Source organism: Camelus dromedarius, chromosome 33 (genome assembly GCF_036321535.1).
Source record: "Camelus dromedarius isolate mCamDro1 chromosome 33, mCamDro1.pat, whole genome shotgun sequence".
Lineage (NCBI taxonomy): Eukaryota > Metazoa > Chordata > Mammalia > Artiodactyla > Camelidae > Camelus > Camelus dromedarius.
Window position 1 is genome coordinate 6,436,287 of NC_087468.1, and position 20,820 is coordinate 6,457,106.

A 20,820-nucleotide genomic window follows, 5' to 3' on the forward strand; every position below is an offset into this window, starting at 1 on the left:
GCCTGGGGTCCCAGGTGCCCTTCCCCCTGGAGTGTTTTTCTCCCGTATTAGCCCTTTGATTTCTCGCACAACAGGAAACACTCATTTTGTTCCTCGCAAACCTTCACACTTTGCAGAGTGTTTCAGGCTTGCCCTCTCAGAGACTGTAGAAATATGCCCATTTTGCACACGGAGCTAGGCTGCCCCCGGGAAGACCCAGGGGTGCGCTTTTCAGAGGAAAACGTGTCTTTCTCAAGAGCGGGGGTGTTTATACAGAAGGCACAGGACGTCGCAAACGGGTACTCTTTGGTAGGAAGCGAGTGATGGTGAACTGAAATCCACACGTTTTCTTACACGGGACCCATCTTTCTCCATCTCTGGTTGTTTCCATCCTCCAGTTACTCTGCATTTGTTCCCAGTGGATTTCTTTGATTTTGCCCTCCAAACAAGCGTGTTTGGGTTTTCACCACTATTCCAAACTAGTTTCGAGTTGACTTGTGTGCCATCCTTTGGACTCAACCCTTCCTGTGGTCCCTTCCACAGCCCCCTCCCCACCGATCTGACGGGGGTCATCTTGAACGTAACAAGCATGGTCTCTCTTCTTCTCAGTCCCCACAGGTAACAGCGTGTCCGTGTCACCTGCGTGGATTTGAAAGGTGTCACTGAGGAGTCACCCAGGGAAGGCGTCCTTTCCACCCTCCTCCCGCCCCGCCCCTTTCCTAGTTCTGACCATAAGCCTGATGGCCAGCCTTGCAATTCTGAGAAAGTCTCCCTAGGAACAGGGCTCCCCTCAACCCCAAGTGTGTCCTGACTTTCTGTTGCTGGAGGGACAAACAGCCCCCCCCCCACTACCGTCCATAACCTTCTCTGTGGTCAGAACCCTAAGGATATTTGTTCTGAAACTTTTGCATCTTTACAAGACGACATGCTGATTTTCTGACATCAAACATACGATTGGGATGGGAGGGTCCTGGAAATGTGTTTTCCCCTCTGTTCTGGGAGTGGAGACTTGAAATTGTCAGTCTCCCAGATGCTGGAAGGAGAGAGCTGGGCTGAGAGCGGAGGGGGCTGGACAGAATCCAAAGCTGCTGTGCGATGGCTCCAGCTGTCCTCTGCCAGACCTTCCGCGAGTGACGGTGCACGACACGAGCTCCCACCGCGGGAAGATGGCCCGCTCCAGCCCTGCCTGAAGACTGAGCAATGTGCCTTCATGCCCAATTTGAAGAAAAAAAAAGATGCTGTCAGTGTGCAGCTCCTATGGCCCAGAGCTAATCCAGAGTCTTAAACTGCTTCACAGAGTCCCAAGGCCAAGGCTATACCACAGGTCGGTCGGGGGCAGGTGCTGCTTGCCTGGTGCCGCGTGGCTCGGGCGTCACCCGCCAGGGCGTCCCGCCCCTCTAACACCCTGGCCACCAGGGGCGGGCCTCTCACCGCTCGAGGGTCAGAAAACACAAGCTCTTTTCCTCCAGTGCCTCCCCTTAATCCATTTAGGGGTAACCCCTGTAATTCTCCACAGGAAAGACTTGCTTTCCACGAGGAGGACGCCACGCTGGCCATCCCTCCTCTCTAAGTGGCATTGCCCTGGAAACAGGTGGGGGCTAATATCCCCCCCAGGCCCTCTCCAGGCACAGAATTACATTTGAATGCTGTTATTTTCTGATACTTACCATTCTTGCTTTCTGCTCCCTGTCATTTTCACCTGTTGTTCTGGTAGTCAATTCTTACCCTAAATACACTTTGCAAAGCTTTCATTTTATTCTGTGATATGTCTCCATGGTTCTGTCCTAGAGGAAGAAAGTTAAGTTGAAATTTAAAAAGAGGAGAGGAGAATCCTGGGCAAAGGTGTACACAACTTGGAGTGTGAGTTTGTTTCTGAAGTCGGATGTTGAGTGTTTCGGTCACACGATGCCAGGCGGGGGTGGGGGAACTTACAGGGTTACTCGGACCATCAACATGCGGGATCTCAAAAGTCGGGGCGAACACCGTTTTAGTTCTAACATCTACTCCACGGAGAGACTGGGGAGGCTGAAGGAAGAAAAGGATAAATAAAAACATGCAGGTCTTCCTTCCTCCCATGGAGTGTGCTGATTAAGTCAGACCAGTATCTGAAATTTTAAACTCAAATAAGACGGGAAAACCATACAAAGAAGGAAACCCTGTGATTTCTTAGATACCCGTTCCCTGGCAGTCGATTTCATCGGCTCTCCTAATCTCTCAGTGAGTCCACATCCACCAACGAGGCAACAAGCAAGATATCAACCTGCTTCATTATTTTCCCCATAAATGCGGGTTTTATTTCTTCTTCTTCTCTCATTTCCAAAGAAGGAAGAAGAAGAAAAAAAAAAGCAACCTGGAGATTCGGTGGAGGGGAGGGGACAGTGGTGGTGTTGTGACAGATATTCCAGCTATAAGACAGCTTTTAGGGCAGGCCCACCCGGCATCGGCCACGAGTCAGAGGAGCTCGGGGAGCCCCCACGCCCAGCCGCCCAGCCAATCACTATCGCCCAGAAGTTGAATCAAGTTTATTTTACTGAATTCGGGAAAATGTATTGATTTTTTTGGTCATGCCTCAGGCTCTATATCAGTAGAAAGTCAAGGCATCCTGTGGAAGAGCCAGTTTGAGAAACTGCTATAAAATATTATATTTGTTCAGACTGTACCCTGACGTGTGGGTACCAGAGAGACACATGTGAGAGAGAAACAGACACAGAGAGACAGACAGACACAGAGAGGGCACAGTGAACTTCAGTGTGATCTTTGTACAGGAGAAAAAGAGGATTGGATGTGAATGAAAGAAGACGGTAAGTGGAAGACACTAGACGGGAAATTAAAAGGTTATATGTGACATAAACTAGCTGTCTTCACCCTCTAAGAGTCTAAAACCTCTAGGAAACAAAACTTTCGCCTTGTTCGTGGAATATGTTGTTTTTGATACACTGTCTGTTCCTCATTGACTTTTCAGAGCATTTGCATGACCACCTGAGTCTAATTTCACCATCTCTGCTCAGGGCAAAGGGCAGCTTGTCTTCATTTCTCTAGTGGAACAAAGCACCCACCCCACCCCTGCCCAGAACAGACAGACCCTCTGCCAAGCACATGGCTGTGGGAAGAGGTGGGTTCTGTGTGCACGGGCATCGCTTGGGAGCACAGGGATGGCTGCAGCTTTCAGGGGACTGAGCCAGCCCAGCGCATCCTGATCCTCAGGAGAAAAGAGGAAAGCAGGGGAAAAGGTTTTCTTTCTTCTCTGGGTGCTGCCTCCATCCCTTGGTGTGGGGAGGCGAACACATCAGAAAGAAATGGGTGTCACTGCCCAAAAGAACAAGAGGAGATGTACGTGGACATGTATGAAGGGGAGGAATCAGTGGCATCAGCAGTGACTACAAACACGGCCACACATCGCAGCAGGGAGCGTGGTCGGGTGCAGAGCACACCCTGGAGCAGGCAGGGGACATGGAGGTACAGGGGGCCTCTGGGCTGTGTCCCTTGGGACCTGGTGCCCCTCCAGCCAGTCCCATGGGTTAATGGTTGCACAGACCACACGCCGTCCAAGCCCGAACCTGGAAGTGGAGCCAAGGGCGTGTTCTCCTCCCGTCATGCTGGAGGGCATTGTTGCAGACTCCGCGGGATGGAGGCAAGGATCTGGCAGCAGGAATCTTCCATCCTCCTGGCTGAGGAGTGAACAGGTGGCCCCAAATCTGTCTATGTGGTGGGGGGTGGAGGTGGGTGGGGAGAGGATGAATCTTAAAATATAATGTCCTGAAACTTAAATTCTCAACCACGTAAAGGAGGGGGAAGACGCTATAAGGCAGAATTCTCAAAAATTTCCACCAAAATACCACTAATGTCAGAAGAAACCGCATGTGCTTGGAGGAGAAGGGCCAGGTATTGGTCCAAAGCCATCGGCTCCAATCACCAAATGCATCTGAAGTCTGGGTTTTTGTTTTTAAGTTATATGATGATTTTGTGTGCTATTGGAGGATAGATTCATGCTTGTGTTTCTACAAAGATAGAGTTTGAGCTTATCGGTTAAATTACTTAGCTTGTCCCCTAAAGAATCACGTGGTGCTCTGATGCTCCAGGAAGACAGGCCATACTCATCCTGTGATGCGGCCACATCACCTGCACCCTCGGCAGGTGCAAAGGGAACCCTGGCAGCTTGGGAACAGGATCTCTGCCTGAAGTCAAAGCACTGAGGCTGCAGGGACAGGAGGAGGTCCCAGGGAGAGGAAGGACTCGGTGCCCTTGGTCCCAGGGCACCTCTCACCCCACGACCGCTGCCCTGTCCCGCTCGCCAAAGCACTAGGCAGCGATCTTTAAGTGTTCCGGCCCAAATGTGGGAAGCACTTTGAGCACTGAAGCTCAAACAGAGCTCAAGTCTGTCTCTGCCGCCCACCCCAGAACCCTCCCCCCACCCCAGCAGTGCGAGCTGAGAAGTCTGCTTTTCTTTAGTGGTTGGTCAGGTTGGGATGAGGGGCAGACAAAGTAATCCCAGCCCTTAGACGAGATGCCAGCTCCTATAGCCGGCACCCGCGGCAGTCCTGTGTCCTGTAAGTGTAAGAGGGCGCTAGACTCAGCAAACACCACCCTCACGTCGGGATGCTAGCTGCGGAACAGCACGGGCGCAGCCTGAGCACAGCAGCACAAGAGCACCGAGCTTCCGCTGAGAACGTGGCAGAGGCGGAAGCTGGTCTGATTGAATTATTTCATTAGCCTACCCCCTGGTACAGGCAGGGAGACAGTGTTTATATCACAACATCGATGATATATCTTATGCTTTCTCCATAGCATGAGGGAGAAACTGGCTGAGAGGACACAGAATCCACCTAGTTGGAAATAATTAATCCTTCTTTCCAGACCAAGCCTTACAACCGAATTCAGTCTCTGAAATGTGGGTAAATGGCATGATTTTATTTTCACTGCGACCTTTGGAGTCGGGCTGATTCCCGGTGGGCTGACCTCCCACTAAACTGACCTACTCAAACCCAGCCAGTTCAGCCAGGTGACCAGCTACTAATCAGCCAGAATCTGGTTAATCTTTACTGCTTATGGGTTTCCAGAATTTTCAACTGCCTGCACTCAGGTGCAGGAATGAGCCTTTTCTGTTCTTTTTGTCCTGTCCTGTGAGGACAGGAAGGACAGTCTTCTGTGGGACACACAGCAAAGAATCAGCAATGGCACGTGAGCCCTGAGGCTGTGGCCTCCCCGTCAAGCCACGTGCAGACGGCACAGCCCAGGCCCGCCTCTGCCACGCCGGGTCCCCCTTCTCTCTCTCCGCTGGGACTGGGATGGAACGGGAAACACGGGTGGCATCGATGACATCGCACCATCGGCGGAGATGCTCGTTGCCGACTATAAAAAGAAGATCCCAGCGTTAAGCACGAGTCCTGTGGGTGGGCCTCTGGGTGTGGGGGAAGGACGTGCTGCAGGCTAACTGTGTGTTCAGGACACACTTTGGCTCTCTCCCCGGCAGGGTCATTGGCGGGAGAGCTAATCGCTCAGTAAACAGAGAAGAGAGATGCTTATACTTAATAAGCCATTGCAAATGGAAAAGGCAAGCTCCTACCCAATGTGATTCTCTCTAGAAGCAAATGGCTTGGATCCAAACACTACAAAGCCGTTTCAGAATGCTGAGAGGCCTCCCAGTCTCAGCGCCCCTGGAATGTAACCCTCTGGCATCTTCTCTCTCACCTGGAAGTCGCTCTAACAAGGGAAGAGGGAAGGGTGGCACCATCGCGATTGTGTTCTTTTGTCTTAAGGTAAGGAGCTCCTGATGTGCAGTGCAGCCTCCTCTCTGGGGATCCCCCGCAGCAATTAAAGGGGAAGGCTGGGCCCCACGGAGCCAAGATGCGGGGAGGTGCCTCCGAAACCTCCTCCCTCCACGCCCCCCCCCCACCCCGAAGCACCGCAGAGCTTCCGCGGCGCAGCAAGTGGCAGACTTGGCCCGGCAGCAGAAGGGAGGTCGAGGTCTCTGCCAAGGCTGGCTGCTCTGGTTTCTCTCATCTGTGTCCGGTGCCAGCCCTCCTGTCAGATGAAAGCAGCAGTGTGGTCCAGTGGCCAAGGCCAAGTTGGGGCTAGGAGCTTGGGTGCAACCCTGGCACCACAGTCTTTTCCCTTGATTATCTTGTGCCCACTCTAGACGTTTTCACTTAAAATGTGGGCAATAAAAACACTGACCTGTCTCCGCAGGCTGTAATATTAAAAAGAAGAGGAAAGGATAACGGAGTGCTCTGGAAATCCACCACAAGTGACTCCTCACAAGGCTGGCTGAGCTCACCAGCAGCTGAGGCCGCGGGAGGGAGCAGAGGGGTGCTCAGCAGTGAGACGGCTCCCAGCCGGGGTGGGACGGCCGCCCTTCCGCTCGCACACTTGCTGTTTCTCAGCTCTTTTCTAGGAAAAAGGACTTCAGAGAGTCCCACCAGTCCATACACACTGCCAACGTTGGGGACACTAGCATCTCTTCCAAATGGAGTAAATCAAAGAATCCAGGCAGAAGACAAGCACGGTATATATTTTTTTCCCTTCTCTTCTCTCTTCCCAAGAGATGTTGAACCTCTGGTCTCCTTCTGGCAGCAAAGACAGGAACAGGGCTGGTTAATATGAAAGCCTTTCAATTTTCCAGCTTGTGATTAGAAAGAGGCCAAAAACAGGACCATCAAACAGTGTTAGGTCTGTGTGCCCCCTCCTCAGTCGTTTCTCTTCTCCCCCTTTGGTAGGACTGGGCTCAAAAATTAAAGAGCAGAGATTTGAAATAATCACCAGGATGTTCCCCCTCTGCTGAGACCCGTCCCCACTTTGCCTTCTTAGTGTTACTCCACTACGTTTGTAAATTTACACTTAAAACGTTTCATAACTACAATTGGGTACCACCTCACACCCCTTATGATGGCTGTCATTTAAGAAGCCAAAACCGAAAATAACAAGTGTTGGTGAGGATGTAGAGAAATCGGAACTCTCATGCACTGTTGGTGGGAACATAAAATGATGCAGCTGCCATGGAGAAAGGTAATGCAGGCTTTCCCCAGATTAAATGTAGAATCACTATGCAATCCAGTACACACCCCAAAGAATCGAAAGTAAGATCTCCAAGAGATAGGTGTACACTCACTTTCAAAGCAGCATGATTCACAGTCACCAAAAGCTGATCACAGCCAGGCGTCCTTCAGCAGATGAATGGATGAATGAAACGTGGTCTATACATATGATGGAATAGGATTCAGTCCTAAAAAGGAAGGAAATTCTGACACATGCTATAACATGGACTTTACGTTAAGTGAAATAAGCCAGTCACAAAAGGACAAATGCAGTCTGATTCCATTTATATAAGGGACCCAAAGGAATCAAGTTCATAGAGACAAAGGAGAATGGTGGGTGCCAGAGGCTGGGGGAGGGGAGTGAGGAGTTAGTGCTGAATGGATACAGAGTTCCAGTTTGGGAAGATGAAAATGTTTTGTGGATGGTGGTGGATTATAGTTGGACAAAAGTGGAAATGTGCTTAATGCCACTGAACTGTAGGCTTAAAAATGGTTAAGATGGTAAATCATATGCATGTTTTACCACAATAAAAACCATTTGTCCACCTGACATCATGTTCTACTCTCATGGCATACTTGAGAGAGGAACAGGCATTCTGATCTCTGTCCTACCCACCCAGCAGGGCAGGGCCTGAGACTCTCAGTCCCTCACCAGCTCTGTGCCTGGACTGGGAGCTCCACCGCTCTCCCTGAGTTAAGACTCCAGCCGCGAGTTGCATCCTCAGGGCCAGTACCTGGTGTCTCCGGCTGCCCACCGGCCTCCTGCCTCTGGTCCTTTGTTTGCAGGCACGGAGACAGGTCATCCACTCTTCAAAGCATCAGGACGGACAGCAGCTGTGAGATCTGGGGAGGGTGGGTGGTTAGGGCCTTGATCAGCACCTCTCCTCCCTTCTGGTCCTCCTTTCACAGCTGGTCGGGGCGCCAGCCCTTCTAACTTCCCAGCTCTGCAGAAATCCCCTGAGCTGACAGGAGCACATGGCACCATGTGCATCGCCCGTGGTCCCTGGCCCTCATGGTGGCCTGGAACCCTGGGAAGGCCTAAGCACCCTCAGGCTGCAGCCTACCTCTGGGGTGCTGGGTCCCTCCTTCCATCCTTTCCTGGGCCCTGCTTCCTTTGCCTCCCCTTAGGCCCCAGCTGGGCTTCCCCTCTCCTCAGGCTCCTGCAAATAGCAGACCCTGAAGCTCTCCCAAAGCCCGTCAGGACCAAATCTGTCTCCACTGGCACTTTTTTGTTTTGTTACCATTATCCTCTTTCATTGCCTTTCCCCATCCCTCTCGAAGATTCTTTGGCTGCACACCCCTTCATTATGTGGCTGTTCCTTTCGGAAAACAGGTGCTCCCGCTCAGGACTTCTTGGTAATTTCCATCGCAGGCCAAAAGGAAAAAGGGAGCGCTTGCAGGACACCAGGGTCCCATTAAGGCAGGTGCAAGACGATCTTTCTTCCCCCGCGGCCTGGGGGCACGCGGAAGGGAGGAGAGGGCAGGGGCGCAGGGGGCGGACTCAGGCGGGCAGGCGGGCGCCGCATCACCCCCGTCCCCTCCCCGGGAAGGTAGGCTCCGCGGATTCCCGAGGGTGTGCGTGGTGCGCGCGTTGGGGGTGGCGTCCAGCCGGTGTGGGAGGAGATGCGCAGGACCCGCCCGGCCCGCGCGGCCCGTCCTAACCTACACCCGGCGTCAGCTTTTGCTGCTCCCGTTAGATGGCGCTCGAGACTTTCCGACCACTCGCCAAAGTGCGCCGGGCCGGGAACACAAAGCCCCCGGGCCGGGAGCGGACGGAGCCGGCCTGTCGGGGCGCGCGAGGCCGGCCCCACTGGGGCGCTCCCTGGAGGCCTCGGCACGCCGGCCGCCGCTGCCATCTCTTCGCCCCCCGCCCCACACCCACTCGGGTCAGCCCCGGGCCCCGCCGCGCTGCTGGGATCGGAGGAGCCAGGGCGCAGACACGCGTCTCCAAACCGCACCCGGCCGCTGTTCCCGCGCCGGCCGCCCGGCTCTGCATAAGCCGGGTCTCTGCTTTGCAGGGAAGCGGGCAGGTGCGGGTTTTGTTGTTTTAACAGTTTCACTGAAATTGTTGTTCGTTGCAAGGTTTTAATAAACTTGGTCCGCGCGCTCACGTTTCCACCAACACACTCCAAACTTTCTTGCTGCCCCCGATGCCGGTGGAGTTCGAATGAAAGTCAAGCGGCCTCCTTAAAAAGAAAAGAAAAAAGAAAAAAAGGAAAAAAAGCTCGTGAGGATTCTAGGCCGTCAGATGCGAGGGCTTATTTCTAAATAACCGTTCAGCGATCAGGGAGCGAGCTTTCCTTCCGCCACCAAGTTCAGCTCTCCTTCCTCTCTCTCCAAGGAAAGTGACTCGATAAGGCGCTCCCGTTCCCCAGTCTCCTCCTTAGTGTGGCCTGCGCGGGCCCCGCCGCGGAGAGGGGTGCGCCTCCCGGACCTCAAACCCGCAGCAGCGAGCCCTTCCTTTGTGCCTGCCCTTGGCTGTGAACTTTCCCGCGCGGTGGGTTCTCCTTTAAGAAAGTAGCGATCTCTATGAATATTTAATGCCGGGCGCCGGCCGCCCGGGCGGAGGGGAGCCCCGCGCCCGGGTCCCCGCAGCCAGGACAGGAACCGCGGGCCGGGGCGCGCGGCCTGCCGCGTTCATTTCCATAAGAAAGCCGGCCGCGCGGCTGGAGGGAGGATTCGCGCCCGGCCGCCCTCCCCCGGACCCCCGGTTTTCTGCTAGAAGCGGGCTCGGGAGCTCAGAGCCCCAAGTGTGCGCTCGTCTCCGATGGTATCGACAAAGTGTGGTTTCAAATGTTGCCCCGACTGAGGCCGGTTTCCTGTCTGTGTGCGGAGTGGAAGGACCGCGCCGGGTAAGTTCGGGGCGCCGGGGAGCGGGCCGCAGGCCGGGGCCGGAGAGGGAGGGCCGCCGGTGCTCCCGCCGGCAGGGCTCTGAGAAGGGGAGCCAGGCGGAACGAAGACCCCAGCACAGAGCAGCGAGTGTGTGCGCTCGAGTGTGTGTGTGTGTGTGTGTGTGTGTGTTAGGGACCAGGGGGTGATGAGGGGCCAGGGGCCGCTGGTGGGAAGGTCTGACCCGCCTCGCGATGTCCCTGTTCAAAGACCCGGGGCAACTTGCCCTCGCCGCCGCGCACCCTCTTCCTGCGAAGGAATAAAGTGAACTTGCTTAGTTACTCGATTCGGCTGGCGGTTCAGTTTTTTCCGCTTCAGTATTGAGTTTCTTCCTTCCTTTCAGTGCGAGCAGCCTTGTGTCCTCAATTCCATAGTATGTGTGTGTGTGTGTGTATAATCTCCTAGGTACTTTATGATTCCATCTGGATAAATTAAAACCCTGATCTGTAATGTTTATTCTTAGTTTACAAAAGACAGGGGGAAAATATGTGAGACACATGTCTACAAATATAACAGAAGTACTTTCCCTTTTGCTTGAAAAAGTTGCAAATGGCCTCCCTCCACTGATCCCGGACCACCTGTACCTCCGGGTGAAACTAAATCAGGTCAGGAATAAAGCACCAATCAGATCAAGCAATTAAATACCAATTATGACTATTAAAGACTTTATTACTAATGATTGGAGTTGAGGACTCCAAACCCGCTCCAGGTGATCACGCTCTTTCAAAATTCTGCTGCGTTGGATTTTTACAGCACTCCACCCCAGTAAAGGGGGTGGGAAGACAGAGGTGATGTTTTCAGAGGGCCAGTAGGTATCCCATGGTCAAAGTTGCATTTATTTCTTTCAGTGAAGTTTATTTCTACTTCTGGTAAATAACGGAGTCTTCATTTCTGGCCGTGTCAAGTTATGCAAAGTGTAATTGATGGTGGTGGCTATTTGGCTTGGATGCAGAATTGAGTGGCTCAAGGCGGGGTGTGTTCTCTCTCCAGTTGCTCTGGTAATGCTGAAAGCCCTGGAAGAGTTTAAGAAACAAGTGCTTTAAATCTTTAAGATGGGGTGATGGAGACTGGGATGGCTGGGAGTTGAGGAGGTGAGGGTGAGGGTTGGTGAACTCAGGGAGCAGAGGAGAAATAAGTAACTTGGTCTGGGTTTTAAATTTTCTTTTTGCTCTTGAGTTCAGATGGTTTCGGCCTGTCATAAGCTGAGCAACTGTTCAAAAGAGGAGGTTAGTGAGACTTGTGTCTGTTGGTGTAAAGGTTACTGTGGCTGAAGGTGGTTCACCACCCCTCCTTGTCTCTTTGGTGGTACCCCTTCTCATCCCAAATGGAAATCCATGCTCAGCTTTGGGATGGGCGGAGGTGGCATGGAGGGAAGGAGGGAGGGAATAAATTGCTTTTGGGAATCCACAGCAAGAAAAAAGGAGAGGGCAGCTTGCGGGAGCCCTGGACAGCCACCGTGATGCAGTCAGGCTAAGCAACCGGGCAAGTTGGAGGTGTCCCCTCTGCTCATTCCCCAGAGCTCAGCCCTCCCGACCAGCCTATCAGGACTGTGGGTGAGCCGAGCCGAGGCAGCGAATGTGTTCGGAATGTCTCCCCAGCACCTCGGCTGGCTCTTGGTGGAAGCCCAGGGCAGTAGCACACATCTGGATCTGATGTATTTACCAGGCTGGTATGGAAGTGCCCAGGCTGAACAGCAGAAACCTGAGCTACTTGCGACCAGCAAACTCCTCTGCTCAGCGGTGGAAAAGTTTGCATGGGTTCAGAGTGCTGGGTGGCCGCTGCTCTCACCGGGAAGCACGTGACCCCGCCCCATTCCAGTCTGTTGGAGTTAATTGCCCTGCAGTGAGGGCATCTCACACCTCAGCCAAGGAATACAGCAGAGAAGGGAATCTTCCAAATTGGATGGGGCGGGATCATCTTGGACACCCGAGGGGTCCAAAAACCTCGCCTGAATGAGATGGGCCTGGCTTCTGCTCCCACCAGAGGCCCCTGAGGCAGGGTCAGGGTTTCAGCAGCCCCAGAAGACCCTATAATCCTGCGGGTTAAAGCTCACAGCTCCTTTGAGTGGGCAGCTGACCCCAGAGACAGATCTTAACACAGCAGCTCCATACTCGGCAACAAATTCCCTGCTGACCCTGAGACTCCCAGGAAAGAGGGCACTAGAGGCCAGTACATAGCTCCGGTAACTCAGGGCAGTGGGAGCCCTGCCTACCCCAGAGTCTGGCAGCAGGGAGAGAGCCAGGGCTGGGGAACAGGGCTCCGAAAATCTGTTGTCCCCCTTCCTTGGGTCAGCTGCAGACAAACCTGAGACAACACATGGCTGTGAAGAGGGGCAGGAGTGGAGGCTGGAGCTGGCCCTGGGTCCTACCAAGCTCCGTGCTGGAAGAAAGCTCCCCAGTGAACCCTACCAGGCCGCCTGGGGCAGACACCAGAGGTCGTGTGGTCCTTCCCCTTTCCTTACCGAAGGCCCCCATCATCCCTGAGAAGACTTGCTTTCTTGGAAACCCGGTGGGGAATCTGGTGAGCCTTGGAGGCAAGTTTCCTCAATTTCCTTACAACTTGTTTGGAAATTGACATATGAAGAGGACATGCTCCCAGCTGGAGCCTCTGCGGTGTCAGAAAACCTTTCCCCTCCCAATGAGTCCCCCAACCCTCCCCCCAAGTGGCCCCTTAGATGTTAGGTTAGCCGGAGAAGGAGTCTGGTCTCTCCCCTACACCCAAGTAAATACTAATGAATTTTGTTCTTGAAAAGAAACTTACAATTTGAAACTTTTCCCAGTTAGATTCACCCGGTTCCACCAGGGTCTCTTACCAGCCGCCATAACCCACCCCCACCTCTTTCTCCTTCCTTCTTTGTGGCTTAAAGTTGCATTTGAGGAGGGTTTATATCATGTTGTTCATGTCAGCAATTCTCTGTCTCTACTCTCACCCATCTCCCTGTATGGAATTGGAGTTGGAAACCACACACACACACACACACACACACACACACACACACACACACACACACACACACACACACACACACACACACACACACACAAATTCTCTTTAAAATCTTCCGCTATTCTTCCCGACTGGAGGAGTTGACAAGACGTAGACACATTAAGTTGCAGAAAATACAGTGGACTGATCAGCCAAAATGCATCTCATTTACACTTGTATGTCGCCAGGGGTAGGAGCTAGTGTCACTCAGGGCCTCCAGCCCTCTTGCCATGCTGGGCTGACTGGCTGGAATTTCCAAGCCGGGGCCCCTGGTGGGGTCGCAGGCCCAGCCCAGCTCAGGCCAGCAGGGGTGGGGGTGGGGGAGTCAGCGGCGTCTGGAGGCCTGGCCTGAGGGCCGGGGCCAGCCTGGGCAAGTCTTCCACTCTGGGCAGCTCAGGAGCTGGGAGGCCCAGCGGGGTGGACGCTGGCAGCTGGAAGCCCAGGTCAGCAGCCATTCCCAGAGGCCTCCCCGGGATTGAAACAGAGAAAGGGGACACTGCCAAGTAGAGAATCACGGACCACACTTTAGACCTACTTCCACTGCTCTCCCAAGGTTTTGTCCTTGTCACCCACTTTGTCACCGGCGGAGGGTCACCTCGGCCTGATGGGTTCTTCCACCTACCCCTGGTCCTGAACTTGGACCCTAGCTTCTCGCTTCCTGCTGGCCTCACTGAGTCCCACTTCTGGGCCTCCAGCTCCCAGGGAAACTGGGAAAGGCAGGTGGGAGCTGCACTGGGAAACTTGGAACCCAGTGGGAGCGTGAGGGTGAAGTCACAGGTCTCTCTGGGGTTCCCGATCCCCACTCCCTCTCCCTCCTGTGCTGGTCTCAACCCTTCCCGACCCCGACCTCTGTGTTAGGGCACCAATTCCTAGCCGCCAATTGCTACACAGCAGCTGGAGGCCGAGGCTGCGCTGGAGCTCAGGGTCAACGCCAGGGCTCCGTGGCAGCGGGTCTAGGGTGCAGGATGGAGGGCCCAGGCGGAGGCCTTGGGGCTGCCCACCTGCTTCGGCCAGCGACCCAGCATCGCGTCGTGGGAGGCGTCCTTTCCACTGTCTCCTGCTTGCTTTCTTGCCAAGGCCCTGGTGACTCAGATGCCCGCCAGCCCCGCGAGCTCCCTTCTCCAGTGCGCTCGCTCTCGCCCAGCAGGGATGCGCGGGGAGTCCTCAGGGCCGCACCACCAGGCATCGCCAGGCCAGATCGCCGCCCACCACCTTCCCCGGGGCCAACCGAGGGTGACCCGTGTGGCCCAACCAGACCAGCGCCTCCCTGGGCTGCCCGGGGCCGGGGCCCAGCCACCCACCCTTGCCCACGGGGGCCTGCAGGAGCGCGGGGCGCGGCTGCGAAGCAACACCACACCACTGATAGCCCGGGCACGTCCGCGGAGCCCGGGGGAACAATCAACGGACTCTCTGTCCTGGGGAGCTGGGGACACGCCTGGAAGGTGTGCGATCCTGTAAAGATCCGTGGTACCACTTTCGTTGGAATCCTTTGTTACAGCTTTGTCAGCTGGTGCGCCTTCCTGGCCCCCAACTCCCAATCACCACCCCCTGCGGAGGGGGCCTGTCGCTGGGGATCTGCTGGGACCCACCGCCCAGCTCCAGATCCCCTCCTGCAAAATGCTTGTCCTTTGGCTTCATCTCTCCTTCACGCTGGGGGCAAAAGAACACGGTTTGCAACGCCTGCGCCTTTGGGGCGAGGTTCTCCCAGAAGAACAGGTTTCCTGAATGTGACCTCGGGCTGCTGCAGCGGCGCCCTCCTCCTCCTGCTGCTGGTGAAAGGACAGCTCTCCTGCCTCAGGCCGGGGTGGCTGGGGTGTGCACAGCAGGGCCTTGGCCAGGGGGTGGCCTGCCCCCCACAGTGAGGATTTGAGGATTCTGACAGAAAGAGCAAGGTGAGGAAAAGGTGTTCACTAACTTGGTTCCTACAGGGCAACCAGGGCCCAGTATTCCTGGATAGGATTGCCCTCCTCAACCCCCAAGTTAGGTACCACTCCTCTTTAGCCAAATACAGCTAGAGGCAGGATGTTTAAAGATGCCCAGGGCCCAGACAGGATGTACCAGTAAGTGGCTGTTCACATGTGCCTCAGCTTGCATGCATCGGCGTATATGGCCACACAAGTCCCATTTCCCCATGGTTTTTCTATTTAACTTGTCCTTATTCCTTCTTTCTAGTCCCTTCTGCCTGTACGTAGTCATTTGGAGAAAAATCAAGGCTGAGCCCCTCTCCCTGCAGAAAGTTCTATATATTAGGTAACACTCACACAGGAATTCCTCGAGTTTACCCATTTGCTCCAAATCAGCCAGCACTTGGTTTCCTGGCTGGGGTGGGGCCATGGTGGGGGTGTCGGGGTAATGCACACAGAGGCTTCATTCCTGGGGGGCTGTTTTTTCCCCTCCTGGAACCCCCAGTCCAAGGCCCAGAACAAAGGGGATAGTTAAGTGACCTGTCTTTTGGTCTCTCCCTTTACTTCCACCCCCTCACCTGCAGGCCCTCCTCTTTGATACACTGAGGAAAACCTGTGGGACCAGGGACACAGGTAAGCAGTGCTGCCCTGTGAGGCCCCCTCATGGAAAATCAGAAACCCTGTTTTAAGTGCGGGCTGCTCAGTGCCTTGAATATCCACACCTCCACTCCCCCAGATGTCACTGGACCTGCCTAGCATCCCTCTCGCATAAAAAACCTCCAGGACAACTCTTAAACAGATCTTGGAAGAGTCAGACATCTCTCAGGTCTGAAACATTTTTAAAGCCCTGTTTGGAAGAAATCTTGGAGGAGCACGAGTTACAATCAGTAGGATTGCCTGAGCAAGTGATGCTGTCCTTTCTGACTGGACCTATTTAATTAATTTTTAAAAATTCTACTGGAGAGTTTTCAACCTTGGAGATGTCAATGAAAAATAGACTCTCTCTCTCTGAGATTCTTACAGGGGCTGAATGGAAGCACCATGCCTGGTTCCCCTTCACTCCTCTAAGTGGTCCTGCCTGAAACTGGGTGGGCTGAGGGTGGTAGGTTTGGGCATCTTTTATTTCAGGGCTGGTGCAAGGCGAGCTCTTTGAAATGAATATCTATTCTATTTCAGTGTGCAAATTTCCAGCCTACTAAATGGGCTTGCCTTGTGCCGGGAGGGAGGCAGCCCTGCAGGACAGAACTAATGTGCGATTTCTCAGGAAGCTCTTCGTCAGAACATCCCTTGTCCTTTTGTTTTTGTTTTTGAATTAAAAAAAGATGTGTTTGCTTTCCTCTCAGTGTTCATCCTGCTACTTTGTAGCTCCAACAATGAAACATAGACAACAGTTAGTGTTCCTTTTGTCCTTTGTAAACTCTGCTCCTTTGGGGACTTCACAAGGCTCTAAACATACCTCAGGTGTGTCCTGTGCGTTTGATGTTTACTCATTTTGGGTCACCCAGAGACTCATACTTGATTCTACCTTCCCCTGGATGTGACCTCTCTCCCAAACAATGCACTTCTCCCAACTCGCAGAGGCAGGGGACTCACTTCAAGAAAACTTCCCAAGTTAATAAGGACCAGACTCAAGTTCTCCAGGTAAGTGATACTGGCTTACTGGTAATGGGGAAGCCAAGAGCCTGCATCACCCCAGGTGTGACTCAGGAAACGGGGGGGGGGGGGGGGGCAGCAGGCACATTGCCACAGACATTTCTAAAACGGTGGCAATGAAGTGAGTTTTACGATAAAATTTTGCTGTGTTCCCAGCCAGCTCAAGTCATTTAAATTTTAGTTTTGTTCACATGCACGCACACGCTGTCCAACTAGGGTTATGTTACCAGTGCAATTTCACTGGGTAACTCTGGGGACAGCAACGACTACCAACAAACTTATTTTCTGAAGAGTAAAAAAGAAAAAAGAAAAAACCCAAAAAACACAAAACCTCTCAATATCTTTTAAATGGTTATTTTATACTGTTTAACGTCCCCACAGGCAGGAATTGGCCAGACACCACTGCTTCTTTTTCTAGGAACAGGTAAATTAGCCACTCTCCTCCCCTGCCCCCAAGACCCAGATATTTTTAAAAGCTAAAATTTCCCTTTCCAACGGGAAGAAAAGGAACGAATTCCATTAATGAATTACGGACATGGAATGTGGCTTGTCTAGAGCAATTGTATTTGTAAATAAATGGCTTCCTGTTTATTATGTAGGTTTTCCTGAGAACTCCGGTGCCTCTGAGCATTTAATGTGGCAAACATTCAACTTCTGGTTTAATATCCACTGTTTTGGGTTTTTGGTTTTGGTTATTCTCTGCAAAGAAACCGAGTTAAATTGAGTCAGTTGGGGGCTTCAGGGTCTTCACGCAGCCAGGCTGACCTGGGGGAAAGTAACCTCTGAAGTTCTGGCAGGTTTGCCAGAGTGGGAGGAAGGGGCTCGGCTGCCGGGGGGGACGCTGTTGGAACCAATCTAGGGAGTTTCACTTTGGCCCCGCATCTTTCTAAAGCTGACCGCGGCCTCCTCGGGCAGCTTCAGAGGCGGTGCACGCGCAGTCCTCTGGCGGGTGGCCTGGGCACCCCTGCCTCCCCTGCCGCCGCGCTCGCCCACCGCCCGCTCAGTGTCGCCCGGGAGGGGACCGCGACGCGGCCGGGCACACGCGGCCGACCCCAGCGTCCGTGGGGGCGCCCCAGTTCTCCAGCCCGGGCCGGTGGCGGGGCCTGGTGCCCGAAACTCCACCGAGCGCCGGCCTCCCGCCGCCCTGCCCCCGCTCGCAACCCGCTCCGGCCTCGGCGCGCTGAGAACAATGCGAGCGAGCCGCGCACCAGGCCGGGCCCCGCTGACCCCTGCACCCCCGCCCGCGGCCTGCAGCCCAGGGCTGGGCCCTGTTCCGACTCAGTGCGTCCCCTCCCTGCGCGGCACCCTGCGGGAAGGGACACACAGCGTTCCCGATGGAAACCCCAGGCCCTGACCTTGGGAGACCCGTGGCTCCAGCTCCACCTGCGTTCTTCCTCCAGGGCCCTCGGGCGTGGGGCCCAGAGACAGTCGGCCAGCAGGTCCGGGGCTCAGCCCTCTCCACTCCATCGTCCGCACGGGGAGGCGGCGACCAAATTCCCGGCAGAGGAGGCCAGGCCCAGGACGGAAAATCCGCAAACGTGGAGCAGAGGGCGATTGCCCTTTCTCCCCTGTGCCCTCCAAGAAGTTGTCTCTGGACGCCCGGAGCCTGAGCCGCTCAGGCGACCTCTCAGCCTCCCCACGAAACTCCCACAAGTCCTCAAGTCCTTAGGTTTTTTTCCAGCCACGGGCCTTGTCGATTGCTGTGCCAACTGTCCTTTAAGTTCCAGGGCTCCCGAGGCCCGAGCTGTTCCAGAATCAGGGCAGTAATTGTAATTATTAGGCTGTGAACGGAGCGCAGGGTCAGAGGCTGTGGGCTGAAGGATTGAGCATTAATGACGAAGGGGGAAATTTCAACCTGTTTCCAAAAGTTTCAGTTGACAATTATCAGTAACCCCGATAGACAACTCCATTAAAAAAAAGAAGAAGAATTTACTAGTGCTCTTGAAAAGCCGTTATTTTTTACATCGCTTTTAGGAAGATAGATGAACAAAACATCGCGTTTCAAGCCATTCTGATCTGTAATTAAATGGCAGGACCGGTTTGTATTCTCCTACGGCTTTTACAGAAGTTGCAGTGATCCAAAGTCGGGTTGCTGTGTCAGAGTGGCATTTTTATTAATGAGAATACAAAAAGCTTGCATATTCTCAGCCCTGCTTGAATTTAGTTGCTAAGCAACCGGTGTATGGTAATTCATCCGCGAAATTTAAATCTTTGAGAAAGGATCGTGCGTTTTGCTGAATGGTCGCCACGAGGAAAACAGCTTGTGGGACTGTCCGCAGCTGTTCCGGCCCGGCTGCCGGGCAGAGCTGGGCCGGGCAGGGTCGGGACACCCCCATTCCCGCCCCCTTGACAGCTACCGCCCCACCTGGGCGCCCGGCCTCGCGCGGCACCCCGGGGGGAAGCTGGGCTTCGGACGCCGGCGGCCCGCGCCGGCACCCTCCTCCTCCGCTCCTCCGATCCCCCACCTCCACCTGGGCCTGGCCCTGCACCTGAGCCAGCCGCCGGCACCCAGGGGTGCAGAGGCCCGGCCGCGACTCTGCGCGGCGCCCTCCTCGCGCCCGCATCCACGGGCACGCGGCGCGCGCGCACCCAGCCGCCGCGAGAAGGCCAGTTGCCCTCTTCCCAGACCCCTCTGAGGTCACTTCCAGAACGACTCTTCCTCGAGGAAGACCCGACTCATCAAGAACGCAGCCCACGGCCCTCCAGAAGGCCAGGCGGCCGCCGCTGGCCGGCAGTGACATCATAGCGCTCGCCACGCTCGCGCCCACATTTTAGGAGACAGGAACAAACACGGATGTGAAATCAAGAATGAAAGAGAGAGTAATCTAATTAATAGGCCATGAGCCAGGCTAACAAAATCAAAGAATCTGATTACACAAGTATCCTTGCCATCTCCGCCGCCCCCACCCCCACCCATCCCTTCCAGCCTCCGCACTGTTTCCTTTCCTAGACTGGAAAGTTCAGGAGGCAAACCCAGAGCCCTCTGATTTCCTTATTGAAATCAAGATCAAGCCCACGGTGGGGCTCTAGCAGCCAGGAGGTCACGTGGGTGACCTTCAGGCCCCCGGAACAGCCGCCCTGAGAAACGGAGATGACCAAGTGACCTACAGAACTTGGAAAGCTGGAGAGGTGACCCCCACACTTCCTACACGTATCACTCTTACAACAACCGCCACCACCACAACCACACCTGTACAGATTGCTCCTGCCTTCGGTAACAGGAAGAGGAGAAATTGGGTCTTCACTCAGGGACATTTTTAGAGGATCTTTTTTTTTTTTTTTTTTTTTTTTTAAACATCACACAACTCTTTTTCCTACATCACCTTGCTTCTGGGTCACTGATAACCTCAAAGTCTTAACTCTCCTTCAACACCCTTTCCCACCACAGACGTCTGAGCATAGCCAGGTACGGGGTTTTATCACTGATACCTTAGCATCTAGTCTAATCAGTCCAGCCAGCCAGCCACGTGCAATTCATGAAAGAAGTGAATTCTTTCATTTCTATCCTTCTGCCTTGAAAAAAACCAGGTCCACCTCCTAAATAATTAATTTCAAGTCTGCATCCAGTGCTAATACTTGTTGCATCCATTTTAGAGTTTGATTAATTACCCTGGAACTTGGGCAAACTAAACTCCATGTGGAGAGAATGTTTCTTCCTTCAATTTAGTTCTGAAAGCTACAAGTTATTGATGGATCCTCCTCTATTTACATACAAATTGGTGCAAATAGGCCCATCTCTTAAAATGCATTTTGTATACATATATAAAAGTGTCATTTTTGATTTAGCTTGAAGAGGTTGATCATTTATTACAAAAATAAATGAATAAATACAACAATATATTGTTGCTTCCAACAGGATAAATACTTTACAAATATATAATTTAAAAAACAAATTTAATTGTTAAAATTATTTAAAATATTACACTTATCGATAAAACTATCCATAGCATAGACTGCATTTAATTTTAGAACCAAGTATTCTCTGAATGTTGAAAACCATTCATACAAAACAGATTATGGATGTGGTAATACGCAAACACTGAGGCTACAGGGAAAGCAGAAGGAATCTCTAAGATTAATAATGAATAGTTCTGTTTTGGAACGAAGAAGTAGTCCTTGGCTAAGTCCTTAAAAAAAAAAAAAAAAAGCAGAGCAACAACAGCAAAGTGACTATTTTAAATACACCTTGAATGATTTATCGCCCAGACTTGCAGGGGAAGAGGGTTGGGTGAATGAGATGGCTGTGGCTTGGACAACTGGTCAGGGGCCACAGGAGACTGCAGATTATAAATGGGCCTAGTTTGGGATTAGCCAGATTGATGGAACAGAACTTTGTCACTGGGTTGGGAGGGGAGGAGGAGGGTGGGCCGAAATGGAGG

At 53.3% G+C, this 20,820-nt stretch overlaps 1 protein-coding gene and 2 long non-coding RNA genes across 13 annotated transcripts; 1 reads left to right on the plus strand and 2 right to left on the minus strand.

Annotated features, from left to right (window-relative positions):
* The first annotated feature begins 3,603 nt into the window (after positions 1 to 3,603).
* On the plus strand, positions 3,604 to 16,178 carry LOC116149518 (uncharacterized). Of its 11 annotated transcripts, none has more exons than XR_010378750.1 (8): positions 5,324 to 5,735; positions 6,166 to 6,481; positions 7,631 to 7,862; positions 8,344 to 8,430; positions 8,708 to 9,862; positions 15,057 to 15,134; positions 15,373 to 15,421; positions 15,525 to 16,178. XR_010378750.1 is itself a non-coding variant. In XM_064481783.1 (5 exons), exons 1-5 carry the CDS (start codon positions 5,568 to 5,570, stop codon positions 9,006 to 9,008), a joined length of 1,104 nt encoding a protein of 367 aa, XP_064337853.1. In that variant the 5' UTR covers positions 5,324 to 5,567; the 3' UTR covers positions 9,009 to 10,183. The 11 variants fall into 11 exon arrangements, 1 of the variants encoding a protein (XP_064337853.1); XR_010378752.1 differs by having other exon boundaries at positions 15,965 to 16,178; XR_010378757.1 differs by adding an exon at positions 3,604 to 3,662 and having other exon boundaries at positions 4,765 to 5,735; positions 6,360 to 6,481; positions 7,634 to 7,846; positions 15,057 to 16,178.
* Positions 6,476 to 8,350, minus strand: LOC116149519 (uncharacterized). Its single transcript, XR_010378760.1, has 4 exons — positions 8,252 to 8,350; positions 7,745 to 7,853; positions 7,085 to 7,198; positions 6,476 to 6,542 (listed from the first exon to the last, which is right to left on the minus strand). It is a non-coding gene; the product is annotated as an uncharacterized LOC116149519 (long non-coding RNA).
* LOC135319849 (uncharacterized) lies at positions 10,548 to 18,953 on the minus strand. The gene is made up of 2 exons (XR_010378759.1): positions 17,797 to 18,953; positions 10,548 to 10,912 (listed from the first exon to the last, which is right to left on the minus strand). It is a non-coding gene; the product is annotated as an uncharacterized LOC135319849 (long non-coding RNA).
* Positions 18,954 to 20,820: the final 1,867 nt, after the last annotated feature.